Genomic DNA, 13,205 nt, shown 5'->3' with positions numbered 1-13,205 from the left:
TTACTCTTTAATTTCTTTGACATTTGAAATAGACTCTCAGAATGGTCAGTGTAGTGTCAGGGAAGTCAGATGGTGCATTGTCCTAAAGTGATAGCAGGAATAGTGAAACCATACTTCACTCAAAGGCAGGACCCTTAAAAGCCCCAAAGATTAACTGATTCAAATAATGTTCCTGAGGTCAACTAGAGATTAAACAGTTGCTACATAAAGAGTTGCATATTACATTAAAAATGTCTGATTGTGGATATAAGAAATTATCTTAAATAACCACGCTTCTCTATATACATAAATATTTCTGATGTTTCAAAATGCAGAGTGGTTTTTAACATTCAGCACAAAGCAGAAGGTTGGGGGCCGTGTGCCCTCTATTTCTGCCATGAAATCCAGATTGTTTTGAGGCAAGGGTTCCATTTGCTTTGGTCCAGCATAAAACAAACCAGGACTTTAAGGATGGGAGTGTCCTTAAAGACCCATGCTAGGCAGCATTGTGGGAAATGATAACTGGATAAATGATAATTGGTTCCACCCCCATATTCTCTCTGGCTTGCAGATAACATTGTAGCTGGAGTCTATTGTACTTCATGGAATCTCAATTCATATAACAAAACTGGTTTCCAACCTAAAAAGTGCAGTTACCCTGGCTGCCCATTTCACTTGCCAAATTTGACAAGAACTAGTAGGGCACAGATAAATGTAATTGGTAGAAAAATTAGTAGGGAGTTTAGGAACCATGTTTTCACCCATGGAATTGCGAGGCCTAGAACTCGCCACCTGAAAGGATGGTGAAAGCAGAAACCCTCATCACATTAAAATGTGCCTGGATGAAACATTGGATGTTCCATTGCATAAGGCTATGCACTGAAAATGAAATTAGTCTGAATAACTCTTTTTTGGCAGGGATGGCCATGATAGACACGGATATGGATATGATTCTTTAGGTCATAATTTTTTTTAATGATTTTAAGTCTCCTACAAGAATGCTGTATAAGGAGCTAGGAGATGTCCTGATGACATTTTAGGTGGTCTCTACTTCATTTATACTGGGCTGGTAGAGTTAACATTTTGTCCTGTCATGGCCCAAATGACACCAAAAGGTATGATTGTAACTCTTTTGTATGCAGATATGGTAGATTTGCTTTTCAATTTCGGTTCAAGTGAAATCATAGCCGAACAAACACAAATCATGTTACATTACAAATGGAAGTATAATCAATTTGCATCAGAAGATTTAATGTAGTTTCATGGAGATTGATCATGTAACTTACCTGGGTTATGTTAGATAGTCCTATCAAGTAAGAAATAATGCAGACCGCAGCAATGAAGATTTCTCTTCTTCCTCGTAACAGTTTGGGAAACTCATCCACCAGGGCAGTTATAAAACCTTCCACAGTGCAAAACTGAAAATTAAGAGACATTTTGCATAAATATTAGCTTATTTTCCTCGATTTTTGATAACTATTCCTTGCAAACAACAATAGCTAATTTAGCAGGGAGGTGGTCTGGTGGAACATCATCAACCTGAACCTGTTTCTCACCATGAGGATTCCTCACCTGTTGGTTATTTCCAGCATTCTCTGTTTTTATACCAGATTTCCAATCAGAATCAGGTTTATCATCAATGACACATGTCGTGAAATTTGTTGTTTACGCGTTATTGTATTTCAATAGCTTATTTATACTTCCTATCACTTTAGGGAAACTTCCTTTCTTTCTAAAATTAAATGTGCAAATGTAGCCATTCTTTACTTTCATACCAATAACAATTTTAACTTCTTGACCAACAATATATTTGGAAATTAGCAAAAAATATGAAGGGATGCTGTGATTTTAGTTATATATGGTGCAGGATCAAAAAATATTTGTTGAGAGAGGCAAATACTATGTTGGCTCCTTCCCTTATGGTTCTTTTCTCTTTGTGTTTCAGCCTCATTTAATTACAATCTCATTTTTCCTTTCTCTACCACCCCCTCCATTGAGTGAAAATCTGTTCTTTGAATCAGTTTGCAACTTTAATTCTATTGAACTCTGAATGTTTTTCTCAGCTCTACATTATTTCAGTCAATCACACATATTGGCATGATTGCCTTAAATAAAACAAACTTCAAGCAAATTAATGCAGAATTTCAAATTGAGCAAGTGGAATTTATATACTGTCAATGTGGAGAGAAGTTCTCAGTTAGACTTTTTTCATCTTAATATATTTAATTCAGCTCCACATCTTTATAGATCTGCTTCACAATTTCTGGAAATTCCACTCCCTGGAACTGGATGGAGGGAGATATTCAAAGATGCCTCGAGATGATGAGCTCCTCTGGCTGGCAGAATGTTATATAGCCTTTAGTAGGCTCCTATTGCAAACACAACAGTGTGTGTGTGTGTGTGTGTGTGTGTGTGTGTGTGTGTGTGTGTGTGTGTGTGTGTGTGTGTGTGTGTGTGTGTGTGTGTGTGTGTGTAAAAAGTGGCAAGTGTGAAATTACAACTCATTTGTCCATTACACATTGTTCATGTGGGCAAAGGAATCTACCATTAAACAAATAGAATCAGGTTCCCTAGGTTCAGCAATATGTGAAAATAGGTGGTGCTTCCCCCTAAAATCTAACATTTACAATTGCATTTGTGTTTGTTTTATAAATCTCATTTGGCTACAGTTTGGTAGGAAATACATTCTATGATTGACTTTATATCTAAACTGTCCAGGGCAGTGTGCCTCAGACTACCTTTCATTTACCTGGGCAACTATTATATAATGGAAAAAAGTTGCAACTCCCTGTCTCAGTCACTCTTGATATTAAATGTTCACTACACTACTGCATTTGGCAGCTGTCAAATATTAGCTCAAAGTAAACTCCTCAGTCTGCACAGTAAGCATGAGTTTATTTAGACCATTATTGCCAGTTCCCCATGGCCCTCAATTGCCCAGTGTTTCAAAAATGCATCTACCTCCTCCTTAAGCACTTTCCAGTGATCCAGCTTCCACGACAGTTAAGAGCAGCTTAAGAGACAGTTGGACAATTACATGGATAGGAAAGGTTCAGAAGGATATGGGCCAAACGTGGGCAAATGGGACTCGCTTGGATGGGCATTTTGGTCTGCATGGACCAGTTGGGCCAAAGGGCCTTTTTCCATGCTGTACGACGCTATGATTCTATGATTTAGACAGTCTTCAATGAAAACCTAATTAGGTTTAGTGGGATATGGACCAAACGCAGGTAAATGGGACTAACTCAGGTAAGCATCTTGGTCGGCATGAACAAATTAGGTCGAAGGGCCTGTTTCCATGCTGTATAACGCTATGACAATGACTCTGTGACTGTGATTCTCTAAATTGAGAACAGAATAATTCTTCACTTTGACATATGTAACCTAACTTAGACTACTGTTGACATAAGGAACATTGATTTTTCCCAGAAATGTGATTTTTTTTGTATGGTGCAGAACATCATTTCTGGTGCGGCAAGATTTTTTGGATGTGGTTATAATGGGAATTGTGCACATCTGTTATTGATGGACTTTAAAATTTGATACAAATAACATTTAAATTTGCTCAAATAGTTGAATGGCTTTAAAATGCTAATTAAACGAAATGGAATTTTAAAATTTACAGTGTATGGAACATTTTGTATTACAGCTTAACAAAGATGATGAGTATACGTTTTAATGCATTGCAAAATTGCAACGTTACAGTTAGGGGCTAATCAGCAGTGTTACCCCAGCAACAGAATGCTGTTCAATACTGATGTATGACTAAGGCAAAGATACAGTATGTCTGAACCTGCCAGATACAATCAGTTGAGGCGTTCTTGAAAGGTTTTATTTTCAGCCCCTAAACTATCAGATTTGTGGTGCTAGATTAAAAGTGGCAGAACACATCTCTTGCTAAACCTATCTGTTCTGTAACTGTAACCTTGTAATTTTGTGTTCCATTAAAATGTGTACTCATCCTTTTTGTTAAGGTGTGATGCAAAATGTTCCATACACTGTAAATTTTTAAATTCCATTTCATTTAATTAGCATTTTAAGAAGCATTCAACTATATTGAACAAATTTAAAACTTTGTGTAATTTTAAATAACAAATGTGCACAATTCCAATTATAACCAATTCCAAAAAGTCTTGTCACACCAGTTTTATTTTGTCTTAAAATGTTGATGAAATGCTATTAAGTAAAACAAAAATGAACTGATGATTAAATCACTTCAAAAAAAGAACAACAGCAACCCCTGCTCAAACACCATACAGCATAAATGTAGCTTACTTACCTGACTGTCAATGCCCAGCATAAGTAACATGGAAAAGAATAGAATAGACCATAATGGAGATATTGGTAATTGTGTCACTGCCTCAGGGTATGCCAAAAATGCCAGGCCAGGACCTAAGGAAAAGAAAACAAATGCATCTTTTTTCACATATGATATGATTTATGATCAAATATGAAATCTTTTTTGTTATGTTTAAAAGTGACTTTATAATTGTAAGTAACATCTTATAATGTCAATTGTTCAAACCATTTTTTTCGGTGCAGGACGCATATAAAAGCAATAAACGTGAAAAGGTTATCATCCCAAAGTCAATGTTCTGTTCAAGGTCATCCATTAAAATATTGCAAAGTTCACTACAAGTAGTGTTAAACATCCCTTTTTAATCAGGAGTTTATTTTACTGTTTTTAAAAAGTTACTTGACAACATTTATGTCAGACTTGAATGCACATTTATGGAGAAAAATATACCACTTTTACTCTTGCTTATTTTGTCAAGAAATTATTTGAATTGTATTTCACCTGCCTAATTAGTAATGCAGATATTATTTTTATACATGGCAAAAACTGTACTTCTCATTTAAAGTATGTTTGATTTTTCATACTCTTGACCTTCTGTGTTAATATGCTTCTATAAACATAAAACTGTGAGAGTTTTCAGAAAGCTTTGGTATGATTAATTTCAAGTTGTTGTCAGCAGGATTCTAAGAATGATTACAATTTGTATCTCAGTCAAAAATCTATTGGGCTGCTTCCTGATCTTTCCCTAAGTGGAAATATAATTCTGTTGTGTCTGAATTCAATACACTGATCTAAATGCACATATCATGCATATCCTTGCCAACTTTTAATTAATAGAATTAATGATGTGGAATTTATAATGGAAACAATTATAAAGCTGTCAGTTCACTGTATAATCAAGGGAATCTGCCAGCAGCTTCCAGAGTATACATGTAGAAATGCTGATGTTGCTGCTTCTCATGAGGGTATACTGTTGTCCTTTTCACCAAGGCAATCAATATAGAATCAGTGAATTCATAAGCACTTCAACTTTTTATGAACTATTTGCAATGTTAAAGCACATTGAAAATATTGCACCTTCAATACTGGTGTATAACCACTGCTGAACAGGTTCTCTAGCCTTGAAAAGGTAATGCTATATGTATAGATTGTTATTCCCACAAATAGTTTATTTCAAAATTACAGAGATATATTTTTTCTTGTGTATGTTCCAATATTTATTTTACTCTCTGTAAGACATTCAAAAAGTTAATTAGCAATATTTCTGTTTTCTTACTGCTTTATTGTCTAAGGATGTTTCACAAAGGTTGCTGGACACCACAGAGAGCCCTACAAGTAGTGTAACTGACATGAAAGAGGAAATCCACATCACAGTGACCATCAAAGTTTTGTGACCAGATTCACTGAGGTCAAAAGTGAGCATTGTGACTATACTACCAAATTCTGGGCCAGTAATTGTATAATAATGCTAATCCAATTTTGTTTATGATAACAATTACAAGATTTTCACTTTGTCTTGAGATGGCGGCCTGAGCTCTTCAGATCCTCCCACACAAGTAGGCATTGCGAAATATTCCAACTGCAGCCTATGGTCATGCTACACTTGCTTGATCTTGCCTGACCATCAAGAGAACACTCCCTTTCTTCCGGCTCACATCAGAGTAAACTCCAAGCCTTCAGGCTTTCTCTGTTCAGCAACATTGGCCAATGGTGGCATTCACTTCTCTGGCACCAGTATTGGATTCACACCGAGTCATTTGACACGAGGAACAGTGCATAAATATGGCATTTGAAACCTCCCTAGCTCACAGGGCAGGCTATAACTATCCAAATTGTACAATTTTATTCACAGCAGGGCGATGGACTTTGATTTTAGTTCTCCATTCAGCTGCAAACTTCTTGGTCCATTCTTCCATTCTGGATAATGGTCTGTCAGTAATTTCAGATTTCAATATGGTATTTTTCTGCTGATGGAGGGACCACATCATTGGGTGCAGGCTGACAAATCACTTCTATCTTACTCAGGTTAATTTTGTGGCAAAATCACTCCACAAGCCATTAAGAGATCACTCCCCAGTGTACTGCAGATCCCCTTCTGTATGAGTCAGAGTATGCATTCGCTGGGAAGACATGTTTCTACCTACCCTTTGCACAATGTAGACTGCAACTCACAAGAATAGCTCTTTAGCAATACGTCCTTTTGAGGGTATTGTTCTGAGTTACAGAAACAAACATGTACGTTTTTTTGTGATATTTTCTAACAGGTGCTAATTAAACATATCCATTGCATTAAATGCTCCAAAGTCAAAGAGTTTTCTTGCTACCTCTGCCATCATTTAAAGGATGTGGCGTTTGGAAAAATTCTAATATTATTCAGTGGTGAGGTGAAAAATATCACCCCGTGCTAAAATCCGTGAGTCTAAATGTAAGCGTTAGGTTTTAATTTAACCAATGAAAGTTCACATACCTGAAGCAGCCACATCAGCGATAGGCCTATTTGTCACATGTGCCATGAAGCCGACGATGGAGAAAATGACAAAACCAGCGAACATACTGGTGGTGGAATTTATACAGCAGACGATGATCGAGTCTCTGAAACAAGGAGGAAGAAACCAGGTTGATTTGTCTGCTGTGCCTGCAGTGTAGCTGGACATTTCTTGAGCACCAAGTGAGATTTGGATTCGCGCACGTGATGTCGAGTTATCGATATGTGGGGTCGCTATCTGGGAAGCATGTGATGGAAGATTAGCATTTCCTCTCAGGGTCCCAGAGTGGGCGAGCCTAGACCCCGTGCACCTCCTGACAACTGGTGCTGTACACTCAGGGACCGAAGCTGGGGAGCAGTTCAACGTCTCTCCTTCTCTCCTGTAATGTGAAGCCCGGTGTTGACTTATTTTGGAGATGCATAGACCGACAGATAACTTTTGAGAGGGAGAGAGATGGAAGGGTTGGTGGTTTTAATTTTCATAACACAAGTAATGTAAATCTTCTTCGAAGTCTCAACTAATGCAATGGGACAATTTGGCGGGAAATAACGCACTGTAAACTTCCAACAAGGGGCTGTGCAGAAATGAATACTGAAGTATTCGAAGTGACTATTATATTTGGTTACATTTGTGGGTGAATCATGCAGTGCTGCTACTGTTGTTAAATCAGCTATTGGTGCACATTAAGGATGGATTGTATAATGCTCTTACTTTGAAAACACACTCATGATTTTGAATCTCCAGAAGATTTACAGTGCACGTATCCCCGCCACCTATAATGAAACATGGCCACGCAGTGTCAAAGAATAAACCACGTTCTAACGTGTAGCCCTGGGTGCCATTGGATTTTAATCTACTGAAGGGAGCAGACATGCCTAATTAATTGTAATTACAGATATCCCAGAGAGTGATTAATTCAGCAGACTTTATGTACAGAACATTGTAATCAGTCTCCCTTCTCCCTTCTACGACATACTCCCATTATCCCTGATCAAACAATACTGAGAGTTTAGGAGTTTTGCTAAATCTTAATGCCATTGTCAAATTTCAATGACTCCTAAACTAAAGGGAATATGGAAAGGAAAAGGGTTATCTGAATCTACCAGAACAAAATTGCCTTAGTTATCAACTGGAAAACGCGGAGTTACGGGGAGTGGATTAATTGGATAAAAAAAAACTGCAGATGCTGATAATCTAAAACAAAAACAGAAAATGCTGGGAACACTCAGCAGGTCAGGCAGCATCTGTGGAGAGAAAAATACAGTTAACATTTCGGATCCAAGACTTTCAGTCAGAACTTCCGGCTGACTAAAACGAAGGGTCTCCGACCTGAAACGTTAACTTTTTTCTCTCTCCACAGATCCTGCCTGACGCTGCATGTTTCCAGCATTTTCAGGTTTCATTCGGATGAAGAGTAAGCACAGACGCGATGGGCCGATCGGACTCAGGCCCTGCATGATTCAATTACCCTGTAGCCATTCACGTTTGGGAGGAAGAGTGCTGGCCAGCATATATGGAACATGTGGAGGTGGCAGTCGAAGGCAATGGTTACCTGTAAACATTGTTGTGGAATGTGTTGTAGCTGCCGAGTGCGACCAGTGAGCCGAGCCCCAGACCATAGGAGAAGAATATCTGCGTGGCGGCATCCAGCCAGACCTGAGAAAGAAGTGGTTGAGATCGTCCATGAGCAGTGGCAATGAAAGCAGCTTCGTTTACACATGCATATGAGCCCTGGCCATTAACTGGCACGGTTGACTTACCTCTGAGTCTGAAAGGCGACTGAAATCGGGCGTGATGTAGAACAAGATTCCTTCGCGAGCGCCGGGCAGTGTCACTCCACGGAAAAACAAGGTAAGAAGCATGACGTAGGGGTAGATTGCCGAAAAGTAAACGACCTGTGGAGAGACGCGGACAGGTTACAAGGATGGATCAAATCCCCGGATTTTGTCCTGTGTACACTTCATACACCGTGCATATGATCGATGGTTTTTGTAGAATTATGAAGATTTAATTTCCTGCATAAAACATAAATAACTTGTTCGAACTGTTTTCATAAGCTAAAGTGTTTCAAAGTTTCTTTTATTAGAACAGATCTTTATTAGACAAGTTTCATTTACCACGGCATCTCTACAACTTCAGTACAAGGAAAAATCGGAATTTCAGGAAATAATACCCCATGCCCTTGCATGTATTACACGTCTAGTGTCAGGTGATGGTTTCCAGTGCTAAAGTATTGATTGGCCTGCGCATTGCTCTGTAGTTACAGCAGGGAGTACTTTACCACCGGGTTAATTGAGACCAGTGCATCTATTAAAATGGGGCGAGGAGGGGGTTTGGGATTCTTTTGAAGTAACGCGGGGCATTGTTATTTTACCAAAAAATATTACAGATACGATGGGCTGAATGGTCTCGTTCTGTGATTTTAGTGCTTATGGTTACACAGTTAGAATCCCGCCACATTCCACGCTGCTGGCCAAAGCCAACATAGGAAGTTCGAGGCGCCCATGAATGACTCCCTGCCTCCGTTGAAGACCTAGCCGCCTTACTGTCACACGATTCCAGTGTCCGAGTGTTGTGCTCATTAAATGTGTCATGCGTTACCTTTCCCGTCCAGCTGACACCCTTCCAGATGCAGAAGTACACAAGAACCCAGGCGATAGCCAGTGTTATTGCAAGCGGCGCTCGGATCTGCCCCGGTTGGTCCAATCCGTCCGTTAACTGGTGCATGTTCCGTCTGTGGGTAGAGTCATGTCTCTCTCAGTAATACATGTTACTTCTGATCCAATTATTGTTAATGTATTAGCTCACAAAATAAGACAAAATTCGAAAGAGATAAAAGCCATCTTACTCCCAGAACTCCACAATTGGGCTGCTGAGATTGGTTGAATTGGACATACTGTAGTTTGAAAAGCATCTTTCCGTGTTCCATGGATTCCCACAGCTTTGCCAAGGAAGTTCCTGTTTATGAAACACGACAATTATTTTGTATTTTTCCCTGTGTCTCACTTGTTAACGCAATATTCTTTATTGTTTGTATTTTGGTTCAGACCGAACCACAGCTACGTGCACATACACGGCATGGTAAAAGTATCTGGTGCTTGTGTCTCTGGCTGTCACGACAGAAGCAGTTTATTGACTTACACAGAGGGTTTCATCATCTTAGTCATTGTTTTCGAGAATGAGTTACGTTAGAGGTTTCTATAACCACGAAGAATTTAATTCGCGCTCGGAAATAAAGAGAGAAAATACACTTACTGATGTGAAAGAATTATACAAGTAATAAATGGCCCAAGCAATTATGACGACATAGTAGATGTTTAGCCAGAAAGACAGGACGGCGGCTGCGAGACCCACACCTGTAAACAGATGGAATATCCAGAAGCCCACAGCATTACACCGATTAGGTCTTAAACAGTATCAACTTAAAGGCACATTAACAAATGTGACCACGAATACTTTACAGCTTATTTTGTGAAATGTGGTGTTAATTTCTCTTGCAATACGTTCTGTGAAATGACTGACGGCACTTGTGGTCATTTCCCCCCGCCCCAATCAGACTATATTGGCCTTAACGTTTACAGTGAATGACCTGGATATGAGATAGAAAATCCATTGACAAATTGCAATGTGTTTATAAAATCCCGTTCAAAATAAATCATGTAAAAGTGCATTCCAATGCTTGCAAGCGATGACGAATATTTGATACGGCCGCTATTTGTACAGCATTCAAAAGGTTAGGAAGCCGCTGCAAGACGAACAATTCCTCCTCATGATTCCGATTGGCAATGTTTATTATTCTGTACACCATGGTGCGGCGGACCTACTCACGGCACTGGCTTTACACCATACCTTTGAACATTGGCGCCAGTCTCCAGATACCGAGTCCACCGACTGATGTGTACTGACCCAAGGAGCATTCCAGCAGAAAGATAGGCATTCCAGCAAAGATCAGTGTCATGAAATAGGGAATGAGAAAGGCCCCTTAGAGAGAATAATAAGCAGCATGTTAGAAATTCATGGGAAATTCAGACTCATTACATCCGAGCGAAATCGACAGATCGGCGCAATGAATACATTGAGTTAGGTGTCAAGTGTAGGGACTGAGCAAGTCATTGACTAAGCAAGCACAACAGACCCGATAAAATCCACTATATTCTGTAAAAAAAAAATGATTATTCGAACTTTAAATGTAGAATAATAATTTTGCAATCATCAGTCCGTATTCCACATCAACGTCACAGAAGCAATTGATCTTTACGCGAGCTTGGCTTTAGCGTTTGAAATCTAGAACGGACAAGGGGGAAACATTCTGATTTGTCTTTGTTTAAGCTGTTGTTTTAGTGTGTACAGCGCATATAAAGTATATTGTAAAGTCGGTTTTACCTCCGCCGTTCTTCCCACAAAGATACGGAAAGCGCCACACATTCCCCAGACCTATTGCATATCCAACACAGGAGAGCAGAAAGTCAAATTTTCCTCCCCATTTCTCTCTCTCGGGAATCTTTCTCGTCTTTTGCACCTTCACCACAAGCGTTTTCGGTTTATCGTTCGAGGTGGGGGCGTCGTGCAGCTCGGTGGAAATTTGCCCGTCGGGCGTTTTTGCGCCGTTGGTCGCCATAATTTTAAATTTGGGCGCCCAGCGCCTGGGAGTTGATCGGAAATTTTCAGCACCAGACCACGTGGAAAGCAGCTTTGCGGTTCAGTCGGACCGGCACAGGCGGAGAAATATGTGAAGGGTCGGGGCGCGGCCGGTCCTGCTGGGGATGGCTCTCAGCTCGTGTTGGATGAAGCGAGCGTCCGGATTTAACCAGGGGAAAGATGCTGCAAAGAGACAAGGATACGCAGGCTAGCTTTGGTAACGATAGAAACAGCCAAAGGCACGTGCTTTCAATCCGCGATTGGCTTGGTCCTATTGATGGAATTGGGACACGTCACGTCATTTTCGACTTAGGTTAAAATCAACACATCTATGATTTCGGAGCACCGCGCACGACCATTTCACTCCGGTTAAGTATTCACGGCTTTAACTTTCTTTACAAGAAAACCTCGATGTAAAATATCACCTTTATAAAGAAATAGAAAATATAGAAGTTAATACAACTGTTGATCACTTCTGGTTAAATACATACCATGCAATGAAGAAGTCCCGTTTGACACAAAGTACGGTGTAGAACAGAGTTACAGAGAGATACACTTGGGGCACTGAGTTCAAACCGAATATCAATCATTTTTTATTCTCCCCAGATTCTCATCACTAACCCCCCCCCCCCCCCACACATACACACACAGATTCTAGCACTCACCAACATACTAGGGGCAACTTACAGTGGCCAATTAACCTACCAACCCGCACGTCTTTGGGATGTGGAGGGAAACAGTCACAGGGAGAACGTGCGGACTCCACACAGACAGTAGCGGAGGTCAGGATTGAACCTGGCGCTGCGAGGCAGCGGGCGTACCAGCTGCACCACTGTACAACAGACCTGTCTTTCCCTTAACCCTCTTGCACACGTTCGGACGTGGTCACAAATCGATAGCCATCACAGTTAAACAGAGAGCGCAGGCAGATTCGCGCGGGCAAGGCGCCTCAAGCTCTGAGGTTTGTCCGTCAAACTATCCACTCCTGATGTGCATAAAAATATCCCTTGTCGCTTTCAATTGATCCAGGTCGCCTGCACAATTTCTAAGGAAGAAATGGCCTGGCGCCTTGACCCTAGGGATGAAACTTTTTAAAAATAAGAGATATCTACGACTGAATTCCCTCTAGCTCACCGCTCCATCGCATTCCCGTACTACAAGATTCAAAGTTTTATTTCATCGCCGGCAGTGCAGGGGAAACCATTGCTGCAAGACCGTCTTATAATTCTTTCCAAGTACGATTCTTTTCCACTTTCAATTAGCTTACCGGCTTAGCTCCTCTGTTTCCAACCTATTCTGTCATTAACCTCGCTTGCTCTCTGGAAATGTTACATGACTAAACCGCACACTTACTGTTCCAAACCCCCGGTGAAAGAAGCCGGTGTTTACTTTTCGAAGTTGATGTCGGGAACCAAATCTTTGCTTTGTTACTGTTGTTTCTTTTTGTGAGCCACGAGCTCAGAGATGAGACGGCGCAGTACCTCCCCACACAGCGCGGCTCCGAGTGTGTGGAGAGCGGAGCGGAGAGGGGCAGGGAGCATCGAGCCTCCCGCGCAACTGGCTAATAACTCCAGCAACAACGTAGCGTGCGGCGCCCAGCCTGACACCCTCATCTACATAGCGTCAATGTCATCTCAAAGTCACCATCCACTGAGATGGTAGTGGGCTCCGCTTCGCTGACCCTGCCTTTTTGTTCTAACGTTTGCATATTCTGGGAGTTCCTGCTATTGATGCTTGCTTCACCCAATACATCAACATCAAACAAGCGCCAGTTCAAGTGGAAAATGTGAATAGGATGACACCTT

At 40.6% G+C, this 13,205-nt stretch overlaps 1 protein-coding gene across 3 annotated transcripts in view; it reads right to left on the bottom strand.

Annotated features, from left to right (window-relative positions):
- slc6a1b (solute carrier family 6 member 1b) overlaps positions 1-13,205 on the bottom strand; it is a 47,610-nt gene that overhangs the window by 20,704 nt on the left and 13,701 nt on the right. For 2 of the 3 annotated variants that reach the window (XM_052017641.1, XM_052017643.1), the window contains exons 1-11: positions 12,754-12,915; positions 11,146-11,583; positions 10,612-10,743; positions 10,018-10,118; positions 9,611-9,720; positions 9,364-9,496; positions 8,523-8,657; positions 8,315-8,418; positions 6,744-6,868; positions 4,259-4,371; positions 1,266-1,397 (exon numbers count right to left, since the gene is read on the bottom strand). In XM_052017641.1, coding sequence (XP_051873601.1) covers positions 1,266-1,397; positions 4,259-4,371; positions 6,744-6,868; positions 8,315-8,418; positions 8,523-8,657; positions 9,364-9,496; positions 9,611-9,720; positions 10,018-10,118; positions 10,612-10,743; positions 11,146-11,380 — 1,320 coding nt within the window. In that variant the 5' untranslated portion in view covers positions 11,381-11,583; positions 12,754-12,915. Of the gene's footprint in view, positions 1-1,265; positions 1,398-4,258; positions 4,372-6,743; positions 6,869-8,314; positions 8,419-8,522; positions 8,658-9,363; positions 9,497-9,610; positions 9,721-10,017; positions 10,119-10,611; positions 10,744-11,145; positions 11,584-12,753; positions 12,916-13,205 lie in introns of those variants that run through there. The other variant, XM_052017642.1, reaches the window with a different exon arrangement.

This window comes from Pristis pectinata, chromosome 6 (assembly GCF_009764475.1).
Source record: "Pristis pectinata isolate sPriPec2 chromosome 6, sPriPec2.1.pri, whole genome shotgun sequence".
Taxonomy (NCBI): Eukaryota; Metazoa; Chordata; class Chondrichthyes; order Rhinopristiformes; family Pristidae; genus Pristis; species Pristis pectinata.
This window is presented reverse-complemented; position numbering and strand designations above follow the sequence as displayed.